This window comes from Xiphophorus couchianus, chromosome 16 (assembly GCF_001444195.1).
Source record: "Xiphophorus couchianus chromosome 16, X_couchianus-1.0, whole genome shotgun sequence".
Lineage (NCBI taxonomy): Eukaryota > Metazoa > Chordata > Actinopteri > Cyprinodontiformes > Poeciliidae > Xiphophorus > Xiphophorus couchianus.
In genome coordinates, this window is record NC_040243.1 from 16,815,688 (window position 1) to 16,838,547 (window position 22,860).

The 22,860-nt window shown below is 39.8% G+C and overlaps 1 protein-coding gene across 3 annotated transcripts in view; it reads left to right on the forward strand.

Annotated features, from left to right (window-relative positions):
- Positions 1-18,930, forward strand: part of cacna1ha (calcium channel, voltage-dependent, T type, alpha 1H subunit a) — a 132,863-nt gene extending 113,933 nt beyond the window's left edge. For 2 of the 3 annotated variants that reach the window (XM_028042141.1, XM_028042142.1), the window contains exons 30-38: positions 869-1,002; positions 1,293-1,363; positions 1,905-1,983; positions 5,968-6,089; positions 8,380-8,538; positions 8,702-8,842; positions 9,004-9,172; positions 10,463-10,620; positions 11,498-18,930. In XM_028042141.1, the coding sequence (XP_027897942.1) occupies positions 869-1,002; positions 1,293-1,363; positions 1,905-1,983; positions 5,968-6,089; positions 8,380-8,538; positions 8,702-8,842; positions 9,004-9,172; positions 10,463-10,620; positions 11,498-12,793 (2,329 nt within the window). In that variant the 3' untranslated portion in view covers positions 12,794-18,930. Of the gene's footprint in view, positions 1-868; positions 1,003-1,292; positions 1,364-1,904; positions 1,984-5,967; positions 6,090-8,379; positions 8,539-8,701; positions 8,843-9,003; positions 9,173-9,596; positions 9,654-10,462; positions 10,621-11,497 lie in introns of those variants that run through there. The other variant, XM_028042143.1, reaches the window with a different exon arrangement.
- The last annotated feature ends 3,930 nt before the right edge of the window (positions 18,931-22,860 follow it).

The window sequence follows — 22,860 nt, forward strand, 5'->3', positions numbered from 1 at the left end:
ATTTAAATGCCTGGCTCACTGTTTACGATCAGCACTCTGGCAGAACTAATATTAGGTCTGTTTCCCATCCTCTTGTTCTTCTTTTAGCTCTGTAAATATTGAGGACAGTACAGTTAATTTCTTCGTTTGTCCTTTCATGTCAGACATTATCAACCTAAGGTCAACGCCACCCTAAGGAAGGCACCAAAGAGGCTGCAGAGGGTTTTCTGTATACACAGGCTGCCAGTGTTAGCTTTGAACATGAGAAACGCAGCAGAGTTAATGCATAGGTTTGGATTCAGAAGCAAACATCAATGTCACAAAGATGAGATGGCCTTCCAGGACAAAGATTGATCTTCTCTTGTGTAAATTCCTGTATTATGGACTGAAGCTGTAGTTTGCTGGAAACAAGTTATTTTGACATTGTCACTGCTCTAAGTACTCCCCTGGAGTTTAAGGGGTTTTTTAGCTATATGATATGCTACAGCATGTCCCTGGAAACCCCCTCCATTCTTTTGTTTGTAAGGATTTCAGTTAAAAGTGTCGTAAACATGGGCTAATAGTTTTTTTGTTGTTGTTAATTATGGGTTCTCATTTTCAGTAACACTTAAATTGTTATTTCCATTCTTTGGCTTGGAAAACAATAAGCTATAAATAATGGTCAATTCAGATTAGCTTCCCTACTGCAGAAAACCATGACCATCTTTCACAGTTTTTTGTTTTTTTTTTACATGATAAACTATGAAAAGGCTCAAAGGTTATGAATACTTTTGCAAGGCGTTGTACTGTCAAGCAAGGGAAAACTGTTATTTCCATTTGTCACAAGTCGTTTTGTTACTTCACTGTTAGTCTTTTGGTGGCATTAAAATGAATTTTAACTTGTGTTTAGGTGGAATCAGCTGGATGTTGGAATAGTTGCCTTGTCCATTCTGGGAATCACTCTGGAAGAGCTGAAAATGAAAGCTGCTTTGCCAATAAATCCTACCATCATCCGAATCATGAGAGTACTACGCATTGCACGAGGTACACACACACACACCCCCGCCGATACACGCCCCCACATGCACACACACATACAAAGTAACCAAACTTGTGTTTTTGTTTGTTTTTTTTATCTACATATTAGTTTAAGTGCTTTGAAAATTCATTATTGGCTTTCTGAAATTTAATCATATCCTATATGACAGGACAACTATTTCTTTAGTGTTGTATAATGAATAGGACATTTTTATGAGATTATAAATTGCTCTGCATAAAAAGCTGGCTAAAACTTGTAAAAAACTACTTTAAACCTTTTTATGTGTCTCCTGCAGTCCTAAAACTTCTTAAGATGGCAAAGGGAATGAGAGCTCTCCTCGATACTGTCATGCAAGCACTGCCCCAGGTAAACAAGGTCTCTTATTAGGGCTCAACCACTGTAAAATAGCATGTTTAATTGCATGTCTTGCAGACTGACAAAGAAAACAGTGCTATCTTTCAAACAGGCATTTATTAAAAGCAGGTTCTATAACCAGGTCTCCCATTTTGTTACTTTAAGTGCCCTTTCTTACTCTGCAGTTTCTTAGCATAACACAAGAGAGAGGAAAAGGACATTGCCTTTCTCTTATCATGAGCTGCAAGAACACAGTGTTTGTATCTGCAAGCAGCTTTATTCAAAGTCTGTTTAATCTCCATTTTGAGCAGGTGTTGGCTGCTTTATTTGCAAAACATGTCAAACAGCAAAGAATTTATATTCTGGGAAGATTTTTTTTTTTTCTAGTGTGGTCTCACCATAAATGAAGTCAAATATGTGTCAGACACACTAAATTAAATAAAACATTGACATAAATCTTAATCCTCGTGTTCCCTGGAGTTTCAAACGAGCAATATTTACACTGCCGCGCTCCTTTGTGGAGAGGGGAGTCTAACATGAGTATCGCTTCCAGGTGGGAAATCTTGGTCTCCTCTTCATGTTGCTCTTCTTCATCTATGCTGCCCTGGGAGTGGAACTCTTCGGCAAACTGGGTCAGTCACACACACACGCACACACACATCAGCCGGAAAAACAACACGCGCACTAGACTCCATGCTTCAGCGAAAAGTGGTTTGAGATTCACTTATTGTTCCCGCGCTCACAGCTTAAAGCAAATTTTCCTGCCTGAATCGTTTTTGTTGCTTCTCACTGTAACCCCCCATCTGTCTCCCTGCCGCTCTGTTTTATTAATTTTTTTATGAGAGGGGGGTTTGGTCCAAGGAAACAAACCGTTTGCACGATCATGTTTATTTTCACGTTGCTCTTCTGACAAGCCTGCAACGTCCAACTCATTTTCTGTGAGAGGATTAGCCACATCAGGCATCTGGGAAGACAAAATAGAAACAACTTGCTGATGAGAGCGTATGCTTTCTGGGAAATGTCATTATACCTCCTGCTGCATGTGCCAGAGGAAACTAATGTGTTTTCATAAGGCAAAAATATCCAGCTTTTTTTTTTTGTTGCTGTTGTTTACTGTGATGCTTATATTGCCAATAGTGCTGAGAAAAGCTGTTTGTTTTGTATGGATGCCTCTGACCTTTCTATAAAATATATTTTGGTTTGCAAACATGAAGATAGAGAAAATGGAGGTAGAGACATATTTAAAAAGTGCAAATTCTGTCAATTCTAAGTTTTTAACGTAAAAATGACGCACAACATATCCTCGTTTCATTTGTCATCTAACCAAGGAGAAGCCAAGTTGAAATGATCTGTGAAAAAAGTTAATTTTTATGGGGACTTGATGACCCCATTATGCCATCCATTGTTTAGTTGACAGTGTAATTAAGAATTTCTCCTTTTTTTTTTTTTTTTACCTACCCTGTAATACTGTACACGGTAGCAGGACAAGTTCAGCTTTGTTTTGCACAGTTTGGTTTTCCCCTCTTCAAATATTGCAATTATTTAAATGTTTTGCCCTATTAAGATCAACACATACCTTCTGTAATTGCATGAGACACATATTGTGTCATGTTTGTACAACAGGTAAGCAGAAAATAAGAATGGGGTTCATAGATACTTATGCTTCTTATATAGGGTGCCAGTAATTGCAATGGCAATAATATGGAACACTCCCACCAACTCACTGAATGAAATGCAATGTCAGGTTGTGCTAACCCTGTGATATTGAGTGTATTTTAAAGCTATTTACACATTTTTATCAGGTGGGCCAGCACTAGTGTAGGTCACAAATGCTTGCAGAGGGCAATGTACGTTGTTGCAAAAGCTTGATTCTCAGTTGATACATTAAATTACAATGTGGAATTTCTAGTAACGAATCCTGTTTTTTTTTTTTTACAATGATCAATAGAAGTTTTTACACTGCTGCTTGTCTGACTTCCTGTGGCACTCAACTTTGCTGCAGTGCTAATGCTTGTTCTAGGAAACAGGAAAACAAGTTGATATTCTTTAATGCCTACTTATTTAATAGGGCCATCAACACTGTTTTTAGCTCCTTAAGGTATTAACAAAAGCCATCTGAATTCACTAATGGACAAATTCTACATTTGTTGTACTTATTTTTCTAATGTCCTGTTGCAGCTAGTTGTGCTACAGTTCTATTGCTAGTTTGTGACCAGGGAAAACGAGTAAATATTCAAAATTCAAATTCAAAAATACTTTACTGATCCCAATAGGGAAATTAAATATTGTTGTTACTCATATTAATTCAAAATTCCTCAAAGAGTTGTTGTAGATGGTTCTGGTATATATTTGGATTATGGGTTATGGCATTTGGGTTCTGATTGGTTATTTTCATAATCACCCCCTTCATAGAATATTGTGAGCACTAGCATTTTCAGTAATGAAAGAAATTGGAAATTCTTTGTATATATATTTTAAGCTTCCTATTGCAGCTACTTGCTCTTTAACAATATTTATAGGAAAATCATGGATGTTTTTTGTCTATATGAGAGTTCTACTTCTTGTTAGCACCTTCACTAAGGGAAATGAAATAAAAACTTGTTGCAGCTTTTTGAGCAAAGTTACTATAAAGGAAAAGTTCAGTGTGTTTTATTCACCCACCACAAGTCTGGGGAAAGTTGCAGCCGTTGAAGCACAGTTCTTCAATGCTCCTTGAAGAACAGCCTAAATGCTAATAATTAGTGAGAGGTGGAGTATTACCTGTGGATCTTGAGGAGTCTCATCTCTGACAGCAGATGTGCAGATAAGGTGGTGTTACAGGGAATTGACTCGGTGTGTACATGCCCATATTGGCATGTATGGCTCAGCACTCCAGTAAAGCTATTTTTAGCACACCAGATACCAACGCTATTTCGTTTTGATCCTCAAAACTAAATCTAATTAATAATCTCTTTTGATCTACACCCAGATGAATCACCATCTCTAACACTGTCCTCATGCTGCCTCGATATGAGTCAGACACAGAAAGGGGGAAAGGAGGGTCTCTCTTTCTGCCAGAGAAATTACTGATTAAATCTAAAAATGACATTCTGGGTGTCTTCCATTTCTTCCCGAGACACCACAAATAGTTATATTGGGGAAAAAAAACAAAAAAAACTGAACTCTCTGAGTGAAGACGGATTCCGTTTTCCTATTATGCAAAACTGCCTCAATCAGTTCCTCTGAGCTGAAGTGTGACATTGTTAAATCCTCTCCCTTTTCTCTTGTTAACTGATATGGAAAAAAAAGAGACACGTCGTACACGGTGGACAGACTCTGTCTTCCTCAGCTGCCTGTTTGTGAGACCCAAATTTAAAGTAGCTAAAGATATCTTTTGGTTTTAATTTTGCACAATTGCTCCTCAGGGCATTCTCTCGGAACTGGCTCAAAGATTTCCATGTCCACTGCAAATAATTATTTTCACTGCTCTGCCATGTTCACATGCCTAGCAGCTCTCTTTTCGGAGTACTCCTCCTTTCTTATGTAACTAAATCATTAGAGTTTCTAAATGGGACATTGGCAATTGTATATCAATTTTCCTGAAAACAAAATCCACTAATGTTCAAAAATTGGTTCCTTTAAAGCACCAGATGGTTTGCTGTGCATAACGTAAAAACGACAACAAAAGAGTTAGTTTTCTTAAAATAAAATCAAATGCTTATCATAGTAAGTTGGGAGTGAAATATATTTTGTCCCTGTGGGAAAATCCTTCCTTGTCTCACTCGGCCCTTTTTTTCCCAGCACTTGTAGGGGGTTTATTTTGAGCTGGTCTGCCTCAAATAAAGCTTTCTGGCTGATTTAAAATTAGCCTGCGTGTTCCAAACATGGTAGAATATGGCAGACATGGGGAATCAAGTCTGCAACATGGACTTCAGTTACACCAAAGCTGCAAACGACTTGGACTGGACTGAGACTCGTGCTCTTAGGACTTGAGATTCGATTCAGATTCAGAGTGTGAGACTCAAATCTTATGAATAATCTCTGAAAGTAAGCTTGCGTGTGTTAAATATTTAAGTAGAGGATTAATGCTTTGCCTTACTGTAATGAATACAAATGAATGGTTGTTATGGCAACACTGTGTACAGGGTTTGTGCGCTACATGTAGCAAAACTGGTATGTTTCTCAACGGGGAAAGAGTTAAAGGCAGTTTTGAATTTGGATGTTTTTGTTTTGTTTGTGTTTTTTTTTTTTTTCTATGTCAAGTGGTACTAGTAGTGAGAAAGCCATAGTTGGCAGTTCACATGTTCTCCTGTCAAATGGTGCGTTTGGCTCACAGCAACCTGTTCATGCTAGCTTTACGATAATGATGGTATGGATATTTGCCTAATTGAATTCTCTTTTAAAAGACCATTTTATATCAAGCTAATCCTCAACATTCTATTCTCAAAATCTCTTAAAAAAATAAAACATCTTGTTTAATCTAATTGATTAAAAGTAACCTCCTTGTGTTCAGAGCAGTTGATAAAAGTATTTTTGCCTGTTTAATTATCAACAATGTTGATAAAGTTAACAGTTGGAGTGTTTTATTAGGGCACTGAGGTGTAAATGATGCCAAAATATGTTTTTGTTCTGTTTAGAATGCAGCGACAGCAACCCGTGTGAGGGGCTGAGCCGTCACGCAACATTTGAGAATTTTGGGATGGCCTTCCTCACACTGTTTCGAGTTTCCACGGGAGACAACTGGAATGGGATTATGAAAGTATGAACAAAGACACGCGCGCATGCACAGAACTGAAGACAAAGACTGTCATACTTGATGACTAGATTATCGGAAACCACGGAGAGAACACTGACCTCTAAAACTAATTATGTGGAAGTAAAGTAGCTTAGCATGGCAATATCAACACTAACATTTTCATTTTCACCTCATTGAAAATAGCTTGTAAAATAGTTAGTTTGGCAACAAAAGGTCTGTATTTGACAACACACTGGAATTATGTAATATTTTAAAGGCTTAATTTCTCTTTAGAGAAAAAAGAGCGTTTCTTCAAGGGTGAGGTCTGAAAAAAAATCTTGATATTTTTTGTTTATCGTAATATTTGTTAAATGTTAAACTTTGTGGATTTTATAATGGTAAAAGTACTTTGAATTGATCTTGTTCTGTCACTACAAAGTTTATGATGTTTCTTTTTTAAAGAGAAGATGACATAAGGACTCCTTCAGTCTACACTCTTTTTAGTCAAATCGGTTTAATGCTGAAAAAAAGTTTCGTTTTCTTTCTTTTTTCGGCAAATGAGTAAATAAAATTATTTTAATGACTAAGGAAAATATTTGTTGACTAGAATATTGCACGTCTATAGTCCAAATTCAGTGTCACTATAAAAGATATCCAATCCTGAAACAGACAATCGCATCTATGATGGCAAATTTAAAAAAAAGAGAGAAATGAGGAGCGACTTTATTAAAACTTAGATTATTGTCTCAACATTTAATAATATTATTGCTTTTGCATGATTAGATAAACTGAACTGATTGTCTAATATCATGCTCCACATCCTCTAAAATATATGTAGTTTAAAATGAGGTATTGAATAGATTATTTTTTCAGTTAATTATCCTTTTGGATATTTTGGTGAATAGCAGTCAAAGTAGATTTATATCCCAACTTATTTTCTTGTTGCAATATTTGTTGGATCAAGCCATAGCATGTTTTGATCCTATTTTAGTAAAAATCTCTCTTTCCATCTCTTCTCCTGATCTTACTGCCACTCTCTAAATACACTCTATAGGAGATGGCTTTCACATGGCTTTGGTATGAATTGTTACCTCTACATTTGTGGTGTTCTCTTTAGCTGATCTGTATTAGTTCCATAATTGGACCAATTAGAGACACCCTCTAAGAGAAGGGGGAAAAAAAACCCTTTTCTTAAGCAGTTGAGAAGCAGAAACTAGACGCTGCTAAATATCGCTTTTGAACTGAGTAGAATTGCCAGTAATGAATCATTAATCAATCTAAGACTGTACTATTTTCTCTCAAACATCATTGCCACCTGTATACATAAAATTAAATTAGTTATGTTACTCTCTTCCCAAACTTTGCATTTTGTCTCTGCATTTAGCAGCTTTGTACTCCTTATGTCAGTGGAAGTTCTCGCATGAATGGCGCTGTGGGCGATCTCCACCCCTTGACCCCCACAGCTCCAGCCAATTAGAATGCTGCCAATTATGTAAGCTTCTGGAGCATGATAAAATTCAGTGCATTTAGCAGGAAGCTCATCTCCCTATTCTGAGCAGCGAGCACGTGACGACTACTCAACGCATGGGGGCGCCAACTCCCCATTTACAGCACAAGTAAAAGCTTTACAGTACTTGTTCAAGAAACAGCTGCTGGGTATCTGCTCATATCGTTCTTTATCCTTTTTAAAATCTTAGAATGCATTTTCCATGAGTTGACAGGTGCAATATAAAATAATAAAACTTTTTGAAAGGCAACTCTTCCTTTTTTCTTAATATCATGAGATTTGCAAATTCTGTGTTGACTGAAAAAAACAAAAAAGACAAACTAATATTCTGATAAATCTCTCAAGCTGACAACTTTGTTTTACTCCCAAATTATAATAATATTAATAATAATGACAATATGACAACTTTTCAGTCAGTGACAAAAGGGCTGAACTAAACTGTAAGAAATACCAAATCAACCTATTTGCCTCCAAAACAGATTTAATCTTTCAGAGCTCTAGGCATTTTTTTTAAATTTCATGACTAAATTTTGAGTAATTCTTGGTTTAAAAACATTAAATTCATGTCATCATGGTGATTGATCAAGTTGTTTATAATACATGATTATTTTACCAAGGTTATATTTACATGACACTAAAACAAGGCATGTGTTTTAACTTGTAAATTTTGTCAGATTTTTCTAAGTTTCTAAAGATTTCCTGTTGTGTCACCTTTTAAGTTCTTATATAATTTTTTTTAGATCTGTGTGTCTCTTTGTATTTTGGTTGGTGTTTACATGTCTAAATCTTACTCTTGGTTTCTTAAAGGACACTTTAAGGGATTGCCAGCCAGACGAAGTCCACTGTTTGTCTTACCTACCCTGGGTGTCTCCAATTTACTTTGTCACCTTCGTGCTCATGGCCCAGTTTGTTTTGGTCAATGTGGTGGTGGCTGTTTTAATGAAACACCTGGAGGAGAGCAACAAGGTATGATCACAGAAAACAATAAATAGCATGGAGGTGTAAACATTTAAATACGTGTGTGTGAGATAAAATATCGTGCATTTAGCAAAAAGTGTCTCATTCTAGTTTTTGATGGGCCTGAAAACTGGTTGCAAAATGTAAAGTAGAAATGCGTCTCACTCTCTAGGAGGCCAAAGAGGACGCAGAGATGGATGCAGAAATTGCACTGGAAATGGAAGTGGAGAGGCAACGCAGACAAAGCACCGGATCCAACAACAGCTCAGTGGGAGGAACTTATATTGGGCCATGCCCGAATTCACCTGAAGAGGTCAGAGGTCAACTGTGTTTGCTAGCAGCATACTGTTGTAAAATAATATCATAAGCATAAACTGAATAATTTACTAATTGATTTCAACACGTTGTGACAGTTTGTCTTATGAAGCAGAATGTGGCGTGAATGAACCTTGTGGTGTTTGTCGCCCTCTGTAGGAGGAAGAACAGCAGTACAATGACCAGAACCTGCTGTCTTCAGGCAAGATGTCCGTATCCAGGATGCACTCTCTGCCAAATGACAGCTACATGTTTCAGCCTGTACGACCTGCTAGCGCCCCCTACCCTACAAAGGAGGTAGATGCTAGTTCCCAGCACCAGCATGCGGGTGAGTTAATTGAAACCTCCAAACAACCCCCCAGAAATGTTGAGATTTGTTCATATATTTTAACATGTGATTGGCTGCTGGACTAGTGACAGTGCAGTTTACTAAACCTTACATAGAATATGTGATAATATATACACATAATTTGATTTTCAAAATAGATTATTATATGACAAGAAAAAAGCCTAAATTATGTCGTGAGGGAAGATAGATTCTGCTATCTTTTCTTTAGGCTAATAAGAGGGAATTCAAGTGAGTGCTAAGATGTGAATACTCAATATTTAATATTAGTTGTTTCAAAATTGTTACATAACATCATGGGTGTGTTGTCTTTCTAGAATTAGTTTTTTCTGTAAATGGTCAAAATAGCAGCAGAAAAAAAAGGAAACACTTTTTAAGGTACTGACAAAAACTGTTTCATCTGCAGTCAGACTCTAATGGCATGTTGTGACCCGGCTGTGGGCAGACCGAGCTCTGTCCCAAGGTACTGACTGTAGTGGATGAGTTGATCCATGTGAATCTCTGCAACCTTCACACAGGCTCATCTGCTCAGCTTCTAAATGGCTGGAAACCTAAAAGGGGACTACAGTTAACTTTCAGGACAAGCTGGAAAGTCACAAAAACCATATGCGCCAAAAAAGAACGAGTGTACAGATTACAGGAAGTTTTCGGAATCAGTGACTTTAGAGCTTGAGCTGAAGGTATTGATTTAAGATGAACGTAATGCTGAAACTGCTTTACCTGAACTCACAGATTCAAGGGATATGTGTGTTCAAAACACCAAAGATTCTGGTTACATAGTTTCTTAGAGATTTGACTTGCTTGTCTATTACTAGTATCTTAATAAGCCCTCAAGAGGTGAATATATCCTTACTGCATTTATCATGTGAAGCTTTTTATGTAACCAGAATCTAAATGTAGATTATTTATCATCTTTGAAGAGCTTCAAGATAACATTTCTGCTCTGGTTAGCAATCCATTCAATGTTTTAGACAACTTTCATTCAGAAAAACAAAACAACATTTTTGTTTTGATAGCATGTCTGATATTTCAGTATCTTCTAATCACAGCTAAATTGCTTTCTTGAATTTTTTAGCTGATCCCTTTACTCCAGATGTGCTATCATAATAAAGTGTCATTTACTACAAAGCTACAGGAACTACTACATGTGTCAGTGTAGTACTAATCGTGCACGATTTATTTATTTTTCCTGCAAAGCTGCATGTTTCTACGGGGGCAAAGATGCGATTCAACCTTTTGTGTGATGAACTCTTGATTCATATCATCCCGCAGTCTCAGTGATGTCGGTCCAATCCCAGCCCTGCGAGAGCCGCTCTCTGCTGCAGGTTCCAGACGCTTCCCCTCTTCATCCCCAGTCGACTCCCACCCTCACTTTGCCCCGCATTGCCCCACCAACACCTGGCCCCTCACCACAGGCCCTGCACAGACAGGTGAGAGAAACCCAACTGCCTCACAGTTCAGTTCTGTTGTTACTTTTTCAAAAACAGACATGGAAAAATTCACCTCCCTCAGACTGGAAAGGCTAGTTATACACCTATCTTTGAGACTCCAGTGAACCACTTCTCCACAGGACTAAGGTTAAGGTTCACTTTTCTACAGTCAAAATCCAGAATAAAATCAAATTAAGATTCATAAGTGAGACTAAAATGAGAACATTCACAGACTTTCTTAATCTGACTGAGGTTAAGCTGTTTTCCAAATGCCCCAAAAGCTGAGTTCAAAAAGTATTGACTCAGAGGCCGGAGTACAAATGCCCTCCACACTTTTAGTTCAGCCTCAGTTCAGTTTGTTTATATATGTAACGTCGATTTACAACAAATGTTTTTTTTTAATTATAATAATTTAAATTCAGTCATACATACATTCCATTTGATGCTGGTCATCAAACAGTATAGTATGCTCACTTATTTATGCAGAGTAGTTTCTGAAGAAACCCAACAGATCGCATCAAGTCCTTGACTTGCAGCATTCATTCAAACCTTTTAGATTTTATTTGTAAAGTAATTTGTTATGCTTGACTGTAACATAAAATCTCTATAAGACAAAATGTGAAAACTTTTAATGGGTGTATATCTGTTTGCATGGTTCTTCATTTTTTGACAGCGCAAGCTTCAAATTCTGGAATATATGTGTATTAATAACGATTAAACAGAATATAAGACACTGTTAATGTCTTTATAGGAATCTTCGCATTATTTCTTAATGAATTTAGTCATTTTTACCACACGAACTTACCTTGCTTTGAACTTTCACTCGGACGAAAGCCACCAAGAGCTGATAACTGTGTGTGATTTTTGTGTGTCGCAGGGGGCAGTTAAAGTTGATGCTGTGGAGTTCCAAAACTGTGAGCAACAGGAGAGGTCCAGTTCAGCCCATCTACCTCCCCGATCCCCATTGTCACTCTCCCCGCTGCCTCCTTTTCCCCCTTCCCCCTCTGCCCTCTCCTTCCACCCATGCACGCCATCTCCCTCCTCTCTTCCTCCGTCACCATCTTCCCTCCTGCCTCTCCCGTCTCCTCCGTCTTTTCTCCTGCCTCCACCTCCCTCACCGCGTCTGCCCTCTCGCTCCAGCAGCCTCCGCAGGCCCAGGGCTCCGTCCACCATTTCCCTCTCGGACCCGGCCGACGCAGAGGTGTATCACATTACCAGCTCGGCTTGCCACAGGTGGAGGGACGCAGAAGGAGGGGAACAGGAAAACAGACGCAAGGCAGGGCGCAGCCACTCGCTGTCCCCTTACGCCTCGCCGCACTCCCTCGATTTGATCCCCACGCTGCCTCCTCCGTCCAACAGGAGCACCCTTAGTCTGCACGGGGCAGGATCAAAGGACGTCAAGAAAGGCTTCAGTGTCGACCACCACGGCTTCCTGGAGAAGCCTCAATTAGAACTGGTGGATCACTCGGATGACCAACGGCGCCACTCGATCGAGGTCTGCCTTCCGCAGGCCGTCATAACCACCGACAGCCAAAACTTTATGCTGGAGACCCATCGATCTGAAAAGGGCGCTCAGGCCTTTCCCATGAGGGTGCAATCAGTCGGCGGCAGGCAGAGAAAGAAGAAGACGAGCCCTCCCTGCATCTCCATCCACCCGCCCACAGAGAGGGAACACCGCCTGCTTTCCTCGCCCCCGAAACTGGCCGACTGCAGCATGACGCTGAGACGCAGGACATCTTCTAACGACTTCACACAGCACTCGCAAGACACACCCACAGAAACGCAGCTCCGCGCACACATGCAGACACCTCTAACACCGATCCCCGCGCCGCTGCGGCCACATTCGCCAACACACACACTGACCCCATCGCAGGGATCCACCCCGACTCACGCCCAGGCGCACACGCCATCTCCTGCTCACATTCCCATCAGCCCAAATATCTTCATCCAGCCTCACGCGCCCCTCCTCCCAACCGTTATGCCTTTCTCACAGACGGTCTCGAGGCACTCCCCACTTGCAGGAGACTGCATCCCTCTCTCCCGATTCACCTTCGACCAACCGCAGTCCAGGTACGTGGGCGAGCCCGAATCCGTCGCCTGCTCTTCCCCTTTTGACAACCGACTGGGAAGCAGTCCAGGTTTCAGCGCAAAGAATCGGAGGACCGCCCAGTGAACTCTGAGTTGCGTTCAGGAGATGAATTATTCAGTTTGAAAAGTCTCTAAAGCTGGAGTAGAAACCTCCCCCAACCCTCATCTGACCTCAGCAGTGTTTGGTGTTGAAGAAGAAAAGAGAGGTTCTTTAATTTGTTTTTGTTTAGTTATAAAAAGAAAATACATTGATTCCTTCCAGGAAAACATGGGAATGAACTCCTCATGATTAAAACAGATGGTGGGATACATTTTTTTCTTGCTTAAAAAAGAAAAAAAAAAATCCGCCAAGGCTGGACATTTCTAGTATCACTCACTGTAGTGTGTCGATGGCTGATCCCCTCACCACACAACAGGACTGAAGCCACCTTACTCTGTAGCCAAAGTTTTTTTCACACACTGTCCTCACCCACGCGAGCCAATCAGGAAGCAGCGTCTGGCTGGTGACCGCCGACCCTTTTTGTTTCCTTTTTTTTGTTGTTTTCTTTTTAAATAGGGTAGGCGGTTTGTGAAACGCGAGCGTGGGAGGGGGAACGGTGGGATATGCAACTTCAGGTTTTCTGCAGACGTTCTGCTCGCCCCTTCTCTGCTCCTCGATCACATTGATCAGAGAGGAAAAGTGTAAATGCTCCGTGCTACGTGCGAGGTTTCCGTCGAGTCCATCGTCACCGAAGTCGAACTTGCTCATTCTCGCGACGACAGAGAGGGGGAGCACGGCAGAGCTGTAGTTTTTTCTTTTGTCCAAGTGTAAATAAAAGGAAAAAAAAATAAATAATGTATTTGGTGAGATTTAAAGATAGCTCTATCCATATGCACATATTTTTATAGAGGTCTATAATGTTTTTGCACACAGATTTGAATTTCAAGTTGCTCGTATTTCCTCTGTTGTCCTCTCGTGAATGTATGTTTCTTCTAAAAGATCCAGCGAGAGTGGTGAAGGTGATTGAACCTCCTCTCAAACTGCAAGTCGAGGTCGAGGGGAGGGACTTTATTTTTCTATTTTGACAAAGCATTAGAGGAGAGAACTGGCGTGTGATGTGTTTTTTTCTGTAGTTTTGTCTCAGACTTTTGTGTACGTGGTGTCTCAATAACAGTCTGGGGAAGCAGGCTCAGTGGTGCAAACACGTAGGTTTTTGATGGATCTAAACCATGAAGAAAAAAAATCTTGAACCTTTGAAGAAAAAAAAAAATCTCTAGGGAAGCTTTGCACTGGTTTTTACAAGTTGATTTCAAAATTAGGGATTTTTCAGCAAATTTTAGAGGACAAAAAGCCGTACTTCGGTGTCTTCAGGAAAACACAAATACCTAATTTACAAGCACTTGCAATGCCTTGTAAAACATTTATATCCATTAAACTTTTTCACATAAGTCCAGTTTTCCGTTTGCCACAAGCCATGTAAACATGGAAGGAAGTGCACTGATCGCATCGCATTAGCCACTTTCCCTATGGTAAAACAAGATGTGGTGACATCGTGCTGTGGAGTTTTGTCTTTCAGTATAGGGAAAAGAAAGCTGTTGGGAGTTAATGGGAAGATGGATGGAGCCAAAAACAAAAATAATTCCTAAAAATAAAACTTATTTGAGACTAAAAATAATTTTTAAAAATGCATTCAGAGCAACAAAGGAATGGTTTAGATATGCAAGCAAGAATAGCCTAATCAAAGTTCATACCTAAATCCAACTGAGAATATGGGTCGAGATTTGACAACTTATGTTTACAAACACTTTCCATTCAAGACTGTTTGAGCTATTTTATTACGAATGATAAAAGAAGCTAGTAGCAAAAGACTTGCAATGCACCGACTTAAAGTGTCTGACAAAAAAAAAAATCGTCTTCAGTAAATGATTCACATATAAAAAGCCATTATAATGCATCGATGTTGGTGAATTTAAAGTGACAAAATGTGAAAAAGTTCAAGGAGTGTGTGTACTTTTGCAATGCAGGGAAAATACGACGAAATTCAAAGTGGCATCACTGAGCCTCTCTTCTGCTGCTGTGCTTCGGCTGGATCAGCTCTGACACCTGTGTTTCTGTACATCTAAAGACAACCAAACTAACTTTCTAAATATGTGTAGCCAGAGTGCAATAATAATATATAAATATATATATATATGTGGAAAATATAGTGACATCCACACTACATAAGACAGCCACATCCTTGTATTCATACATACTGTAGAACTGTTATAAATATACGATATAAGATGATTTTTTTACATGATGGTCGAGGGATACAACTATTTCTAGCGGTCTTGCTGCTGTAGGTTTGCACGGCCTCGTTATAGCTGTGATGGGGCGGGTGTGGCTGTGGGGTTTGGTACTGCAGATTAGTTTTTTGGGGGGGTTTTTTCCTCCAAAAGCTCAGGCCCACCAGCCTGGGGTGTTACTGTAAGCAGAAGAGTGACAAGCATCTCTACTGAGGACTCAATAAGCCATTTGTCATTCCACCTTTTCTTTTTTCTTCCTCCTCTTTAGACTAGCAATTCATCTTTCACGACGGATCATATTTATTTCCTACACCAGATAAAATAAAGCCACAGCTTGCTGACAAACCACACAAACTGTTCTAGTGGCTGAATATTGTCGCACAGAGCCGTACTTCTACTCTGACACAGCACAATATGTATTTTGATCCAGTTGTTTTTCAGCTCAGTCTTGTTTGGCATATATGTGCATGAGAAGTACACTTTCGTTATTTCAGAAGTCTAAAGACAGCTGGCTGGGACAGCGTTGTTTATTCTATGATGCTTTATTTTTATTTTTTTTTCTCATTGTGCTTTATTTCGAATGTCTTGTGGTGATCAGCATGAAGCATGCACAAGTCCTCAGCGATCTGAGAGAAAACCAAAGTGCTTTGATGCTGATGCTCTGATCAAATAAATTAGAAATTTAAAAATAGCTGTTTACCAATCAAATCAACACATTAAAGGGTGAATATCATCATGTTTTTTTTACAACTTTTTAAATTCAGTTATGTTCGTGTTCATAGCATACTGTAGCTATGTTTATATAGCTAGGTCCAAAGCTCAAGATTTGAACAAAAAATGCCTCTGAAAGTAAGCTGAAAAGTGATGACGTTACATTTTGAAAATCCAAACTCAGCCATCAGTTTCTATACCAATGGCCAGGTAACACCAAAAATTGTGACGCCAAAATTTCAAGCTTAAATTCAAGCTCTTAAATTGAATATTTCTGTGGTGATTTACCCAGTGAACAGGAGGAAGTCAGGTGTCCAATGCATTGTTCTTAGGCATTTCTCCTGCTAGGCTGGGTGTACAGAATGAGTTACGCAACAATTCTAATCGAAACCAAGACGTCTCATACACTCTGGCAGTATTCAAGTAGATGTAATGGCTGCTCTTGTTCTAACCAGTTTTGTCACTGTGGTGCCTTCTGCCGTCACTGGGATACTTTATGTCTGCAAGTTCTGCAATGAAGCAAAAGAATAGTGGAGGGAAGTTGCTGAAATTCTCATATTTTGATAATCAGTCCATGTTTCATGATTTTGATTATATTTATCTCTACTACACTTCGAAAAGAATAGAAATTTTTAGTCAATATCGCTTCTGAAAAGTCACTTTAAGCTAATGCTAAACATGTGGTTTTAGGAAAAGAAAGGAAGTACGATGGACCCCCCTGCCTGTTCGCAGTTCAGTATTTATAGATTCATAGATTGAAGGATTTCTTTCCGTGGAACGTAACTTAACATTATCCATGATAAATTGGCCTTTTTGCGTATTTTTCCGTAGCTCATATCGGAATCAGAATTCCTTCGATTGTCATTGAACTGATGACAATGTTTTCTAAAGAATATAACGCTTGGAGTGCTAAAACACCTGCACGCAATGCTACTCGACACGCTATTGGCTGGCATTTGCAAAGCACTCCATCGTGACAGACCATTTATTTTGCTAATTGGCTACACCGCAAAAGACAGAGGTAACCAAGTCTATAGATTAGTTTAAACAGTAGTGCTAAGATGGTTTCTACTGCTAATATTAATGCATATTATGGCATATTTTGTGTTTGAACTATTAAAATAGGTATGCCATTTTAGAGGGGCCTCAAGTATTTTCAGATTTTAGGCCTTCAAGGTTGTCCCTGACCCCCGGGAATACTGGGTGAGCATTATAATTAACATGTAATTCATCGTTCACTCTGCTCCCTGAGAAGAAAATGAGCCTCTGCTCGAGGGTGGGTAGATGCACCAAAGGAACATTTTGAGGGAGACGTTGACATGATCAACACATTCACCCAGTGTTGCCTCAGTTTTCTGGTTCTGCATACAGAACTTTGTGGTATGTGCGCCTTTGCTGCATTGCCCAAAAAAAACAGTCACAAAACTGTTTGACCTGATTGGTTTTGGAAAGTTCTTTGTTGGCGTCAAGGGGAAAAACGTCAGTTTTCTCTATAAAAATTGGTGAGCTCTGCTAATACGCATGTTACATCATCTTCCACTTTTAGTAGTTGCACCTTTCAGTTTTAGAAAGGTAGATCCAAACCAGACTGTGAAAAATTTATATTTGAGACATTTAATATTTATAGGTTTTCAGACTGTAAAATATGATGACATTTTCCCTTTAAGTAAGCAGCGTCTCTGCTGGTTTGTGTTGTGAAAATTGTGGGGGTGGAGGGAACTATTTCTTTTAACCTCTTACTTCATGGATATTTAACTCATCTGACTTCATTTTGGAGGCTGGTGAATTGTCTCAAATGGGCAATTGGAAATCTTAGAGAGCCACCTAAGCACCAGATCAGTAATGAAGATGATTATAGCCGTCATAATCACTCGGTCATTACGTTTTTGCTCGCTCATTAGCATTATCTCTCCCACGCTGTATGCATGTCGAGGTCAAAACGGTGAGATAAACATAAATAACTAATAATCATGGTGTGTCAGCCTCACGGGTCGCTGCTTATGAGCACAGTTGAGAGCTAGTTCATTTCTTCATAGTGCTGTTCTTCCAGCTCTGGAGGCAGACCTGAACATGGACTCGGCGAGATTATTTCTTCCTGAACATTGCACAGTTCCTAATTTTGCTCATCGTTTTTTATACAGTGTTTGCTCGTCTTGTCCCTTGTCCTCTTTCTGCACAGATTATCAGCAACGGGGAGGTTTCATGTAGTACGAGGACAGCCTCTTCTCTGTCTCCCTCGTATTTGCTGGAGCGCAGACAGCCCCGATCTATAAGGCATAATTGCCCTGTTAATCAGTACAGTTTGATAGAGAGACAGCTGAATCGTTTTTATGATTTACAGATCTTTGGATCTTAATATATAAATCCTGTTTTTGAGGAAAACGCTTTTGACTATTGCATGTTCTGATTTGTTGAGAAAAAAAACAAAAAACTTTTGGGAAAGAATCTCCTGGATGTTTTAGAGATTTTGATATTTACATTTTCAGACGTTACAATTTGTAGATTGACTACCTAATTGCTCTGGGCTCTGATTATTTGTATCTGATAAAATCCTGATCAAATGACCTTATTCTTTATGGTCCAATGCAATATGGGGTCATCAGTTGCTGTACGAGGACCAGTCTCCTCTTTATACAGTTTTATAGAAAGAAACTCGAAGTAAAGGAGCTTTTTTCCACTTTTCCTTATAGTACTCTGAACATTCTAGGAACTCTGGTGATAGTGAAACTCATATATTTTACGTAGGAGTAGCTTTGGCCCTGATTCGCTCTAAAGGACCGATTAGATTAGTTGCATTTTCTTGGTCAACACTGAGGTGGTGATCATGCTCTTTACAGGACACAATTCTTTCAAAAATACAACCTAAACGTTCAAACTGTGACAGAACATGAGGTTATTTAAATAAAAATGCCTTGTTCTTGTTTTTCTTGTTTTCTTTTTCTTTCTTTCTTTTGCCTGCTATATTTTTATTTCAACTCTTTGACCTAAGCGCTCCCTCCTCAACCTCTCTCCCCCCAAGCCTTACAAGAAGGGGAGCTGCTGTTTTTGTCTGTTTTGAGACTCAATTTGTCTGCAATAAGAAGCTTTTTCCCTACGTTCAGAGGAAGAAAGGAGGGGACAGGATGCGTCTGGAGGTTCAGCAAATGGATTCTACTTATTATCTTGTTGCTGATTACTGTGTGATGACCAACCATTGTCCTGAAGGATGTTTCCCTGTCAATTAAAGAAATTTAAAAAAAGTTTAAAAAAAAAAATTTCAGTTTTTTTTTCCCCATTCCTGACACAGTCTAATGCACTTCTTGTTTTTGTCTTTATTCATAGAATAATTATTTCAGTTTATACACATATATCCTACAAGTTTATATAGAAATTTTGATTAAATACAATAGTTTTAAAGCACAGTTTAGAACCAAAAAACATCATCAGGGGACCCTCTGCAGAGAAACTGAGGATGTTGACCATTAGCAGTGGAAGATTTTAAACAAACTTAAGTTATTTTGTAAAATACAGAAAAATAAGACTAAACTGTATTACATGGAAGAGTTTACTGTCCAACTGTAGAGCGCAGATTGTTCTAATCTAATAATCATCCTGGTTAAGGCACCATCATAACTGTCAGAGTGAGGCTACGAAAGGTCTTTACCGCAACTGTGTAGGTAAGTAAAACAACCACTAGGTGGCAATGTTTAACTGTAAAAATTGGGGCTGAGCACCGACTATGTAGGACGTGTTTTGCGGGTGCTCGGATGGGATATGTGTTTTAATGTAAATTTTTGCACCTCTTTACACACTTTTTTGGAACATACTGGACTATTAGTGAACGAAAATACATATCTGATGTGCAACTTGTAAGTACCGTAGTTGAATATGGGGAAAAACGACAAGGCTACTCGCAGCAAGGCTGACCACGAGGCTCCTGCTGAACCAGATGCTAATAGCATACTGCTAACCAAGATGCAAGAGATGCTGAACGACTCTCGCACTGATCTCATCAACAGGTTTGAGAACATTGTTTCGAATGTAGTTAAGACGGAGATCTCAGCCGCGCTGGCACCGCTAGAAGCTAAAATTGCCTCGTTTGGGACTGCCATTCACGATTTGGAGCGGGCTGCTAACGATCAGGATGGGAGGCTAGCTACCATGGAGGCCTCGGTCAAATCGTTAAATGTATTAGTGGACACACTGTCCAAGAAATGTGAAGACTTGGAGGGTCGCTCCAGACTAAATAATATCCGCCTTGTGGGCGTACCGGAGGGATCCGAAGGTCAACAGCCGACGAAGTTTGTATCGAAGCTGCTTCAGGATCTGCTCGGCCTCGACGCTAAGCCTGCCCTTGACCGGGCTCATCGCACATCGCGGGCCAAGCCAGCAGAGGGGGACCCACCGCGCCCGTTCGTTGTCCGTGTCAACCTGTTTCAAGAACGGAATGAGATTCTACGGAGGGCTCGTGAGTCGTCTCCCTTACTCTATGAAGGAAAACTTGTGTTCATTTTCCCCGATTATTCAACCTCAGTTGCTAAAAAACGCGCATCGTTTACCAAAGTGAAGAAGGAACTCCACTCTTGCCCTGGAATCAAGTTTGGGCTTCTTTTCCCTGCAATACTACGGATCACTCTTCCCAACGGGCAGACCCGTAAGTTTGAGGACCCAGCCCTTGCTGCAGACTTTGTTGAGAAAAACATTAAAAATGTGGTTGATCCAGCCACAGTTTGAAATGTGGTTGTTCCGGCCACAGTTGAATCCCAGAGGGGCCGCTACCCAGTGATGGGATAACATTTTGTTTGGGAACTGTAATACTCTGTACAATACAATTATTATTTAATGCATTGTGGTTCTCTACAGTGCCTTTTGAGTACTCTGGATACACTGTGGATTTAACTCCTAGTTTGGAAATGTATTTTTATTTTCTTGGTTCTTGTTGATACAAGGGGACATTTGTGTGTCCGATTGCACATTAGTTTTACATGCCTTATAATATATTTCATGTTTCTACAAACCTGTTGTTCTCTAGATGGTGCATTTTTCGCATATTGTTATATTTGCATCACATTCCCAGGAGAGTAGTCAGTAGTTAGGACTACTTTCATTTTTCAGCCTCTAGTAAGCTGGATGCTATTTTTTGTTTTCTTTTTGATGGGGTTTCGCGCATCCCGTTTGGGGGAATGCTTCAGCGAATGGGTTGGTTTAGGGAGGGTTTCAGGTGGCAGGGGTGTGTGCGTTACGTTGTTCTTTTTGTCTGTGTATGTCTCTTTTTTTTCGGGTGACCAGGGTGATTCTCGTTTACTTTTGTGTTTTACTTTGACCTATGGCTGATCTTCACTTGACACCAGCTACAGCGGTAGGACGAGAGATCCATTTCACCAGCTTTAACTGCAGGGGGCTCAACAATCCGGTGAAGCGCAGTAAGGTATTACATCATTTGCAACGATTGGGGGCACAAATAGCTTTCCTTCAAGAGACACACCTAAAGAACGTGGACCATGTGAAACTGAAGCGCACCTGGGTTAGTCAAGTTTATCATTCCTCTTTTAACACTAAATCTAGAGGAGTGGCTATCCTTATCAGTAAATCTGTCCCCTATGTGCACTCTCAAACCATTTCTGATTCTTGTGGTAGATACGTTATTATCACTGGTACCATTTGCAATATCCCGGTGGCATTGGCTAATATATATGCTCCCAATTATGACAACGAATACTTTTTTAAACATGTTTTCCAGTCACTTCCCAATCTGTCCACTTATCATTTAATATTGGGAGGTGATTTTAACTGCTGGCTTGATCCTCAGTTGGATCGCTCCTCAACAAACATAACCATGCCCTCGCGCTCATCTAAAATGATTAACTCCTTTATGTCTGAATTTAATGTTCATGATGCCTGGCGTTTTCTTCACCCCTCCCAGAAGGTTTACTCATTCTTTTCCCCAGTCCACCACACCTTTACGCGTATTGATTTTTTCTTGATTGATAATAGATTGCTGTCCTCTCTCACTGGGTGCAAATATGATGCTATTGTCCTATCAGATCATGCCCCAGTTTCTATATCTATTAGATTTGACTCTCACCCCATTGAGCGGCCTCCATGGAGGCTAGGCACCCGTCTGCTATCAAATGAAAAATTTGTATCTTTTGTAGCACGACAAATAGATTTTTTTATAGAAAATAATAGAGGACCTGAGGTGTCGGCCTCACTACTCTGGGAGACACTTAAAGCCTTCATCAGAGGGGAAATTATTTCCTATGTAAAGTATGAAAATAAGCTGCGAAGAGAGAGAATTAATACTCTGACACGCCACATTTCTCAAATTGACAACTTGTATGCAATATCACCTTCTCCCACTTTGTACAAGGATCGCCTCGTGTTGCAAGCTGAGTTTGATGTGCTCATGACACAACATACTACTGAGCTACTACTTCAATCTGGTGCCCAGTTTTACGAACATGGAGATAAGGCTGGTAAACTCCTGGCTCACCAAATTCGACGAGTGTCAGCCTCTCGCCACATCTCTCAGATCCAAACTACCCAAGGCATCACAACTGACCCAATGAAAATTAATTTGGCCTTCAAGGATTTCTATAGGTCATTATACTCCTCAGAATGTAATCCTTCTGTAACCGACTTTGATAACTTTTTTAACAATTTGGAAGTCCCCACCATCAATCAGGGTGTAGCCGACGATCTTGAGAGACCTATTGTAATCTCCGAACTCACTGAGGCAGTTAAGGCCCTGCAGGGGGGTAAATGTCCAGGCCCTGATGGGTACCCTTGTGAGTTTTATAGAATATTTTGGGACAAGCTTTCTCCACTACTTTTAGAGGTATACAACGAATCTTTAACCTCTGGATGTCTACCTCAGACCCTTAATCAGGCAGTTATTACTCTACTGGCTAAAAAAGGCAAAGACCCTCAACTCTGCTCTTCCTATCGCCCGATAAGTTTACTTAATGTTGACTTTAAATTGCTAGCAAAAACAATAGCTCTAAGACTAGAAACAGTGCTTCCCACTGTGGTTGGGATAGATCAGACTGGATTTGTACAAAATAGGAACTCCTTTTCCAACATAAGACAACTCTTTAATGTAATTTACAGCCCACCCTCTGTCAGTACTCAAGAAGTTGTGATATCTTTAGATGCTGAAAAGGCCTTTGACAGAGTGGAGTGGCCATATTTATT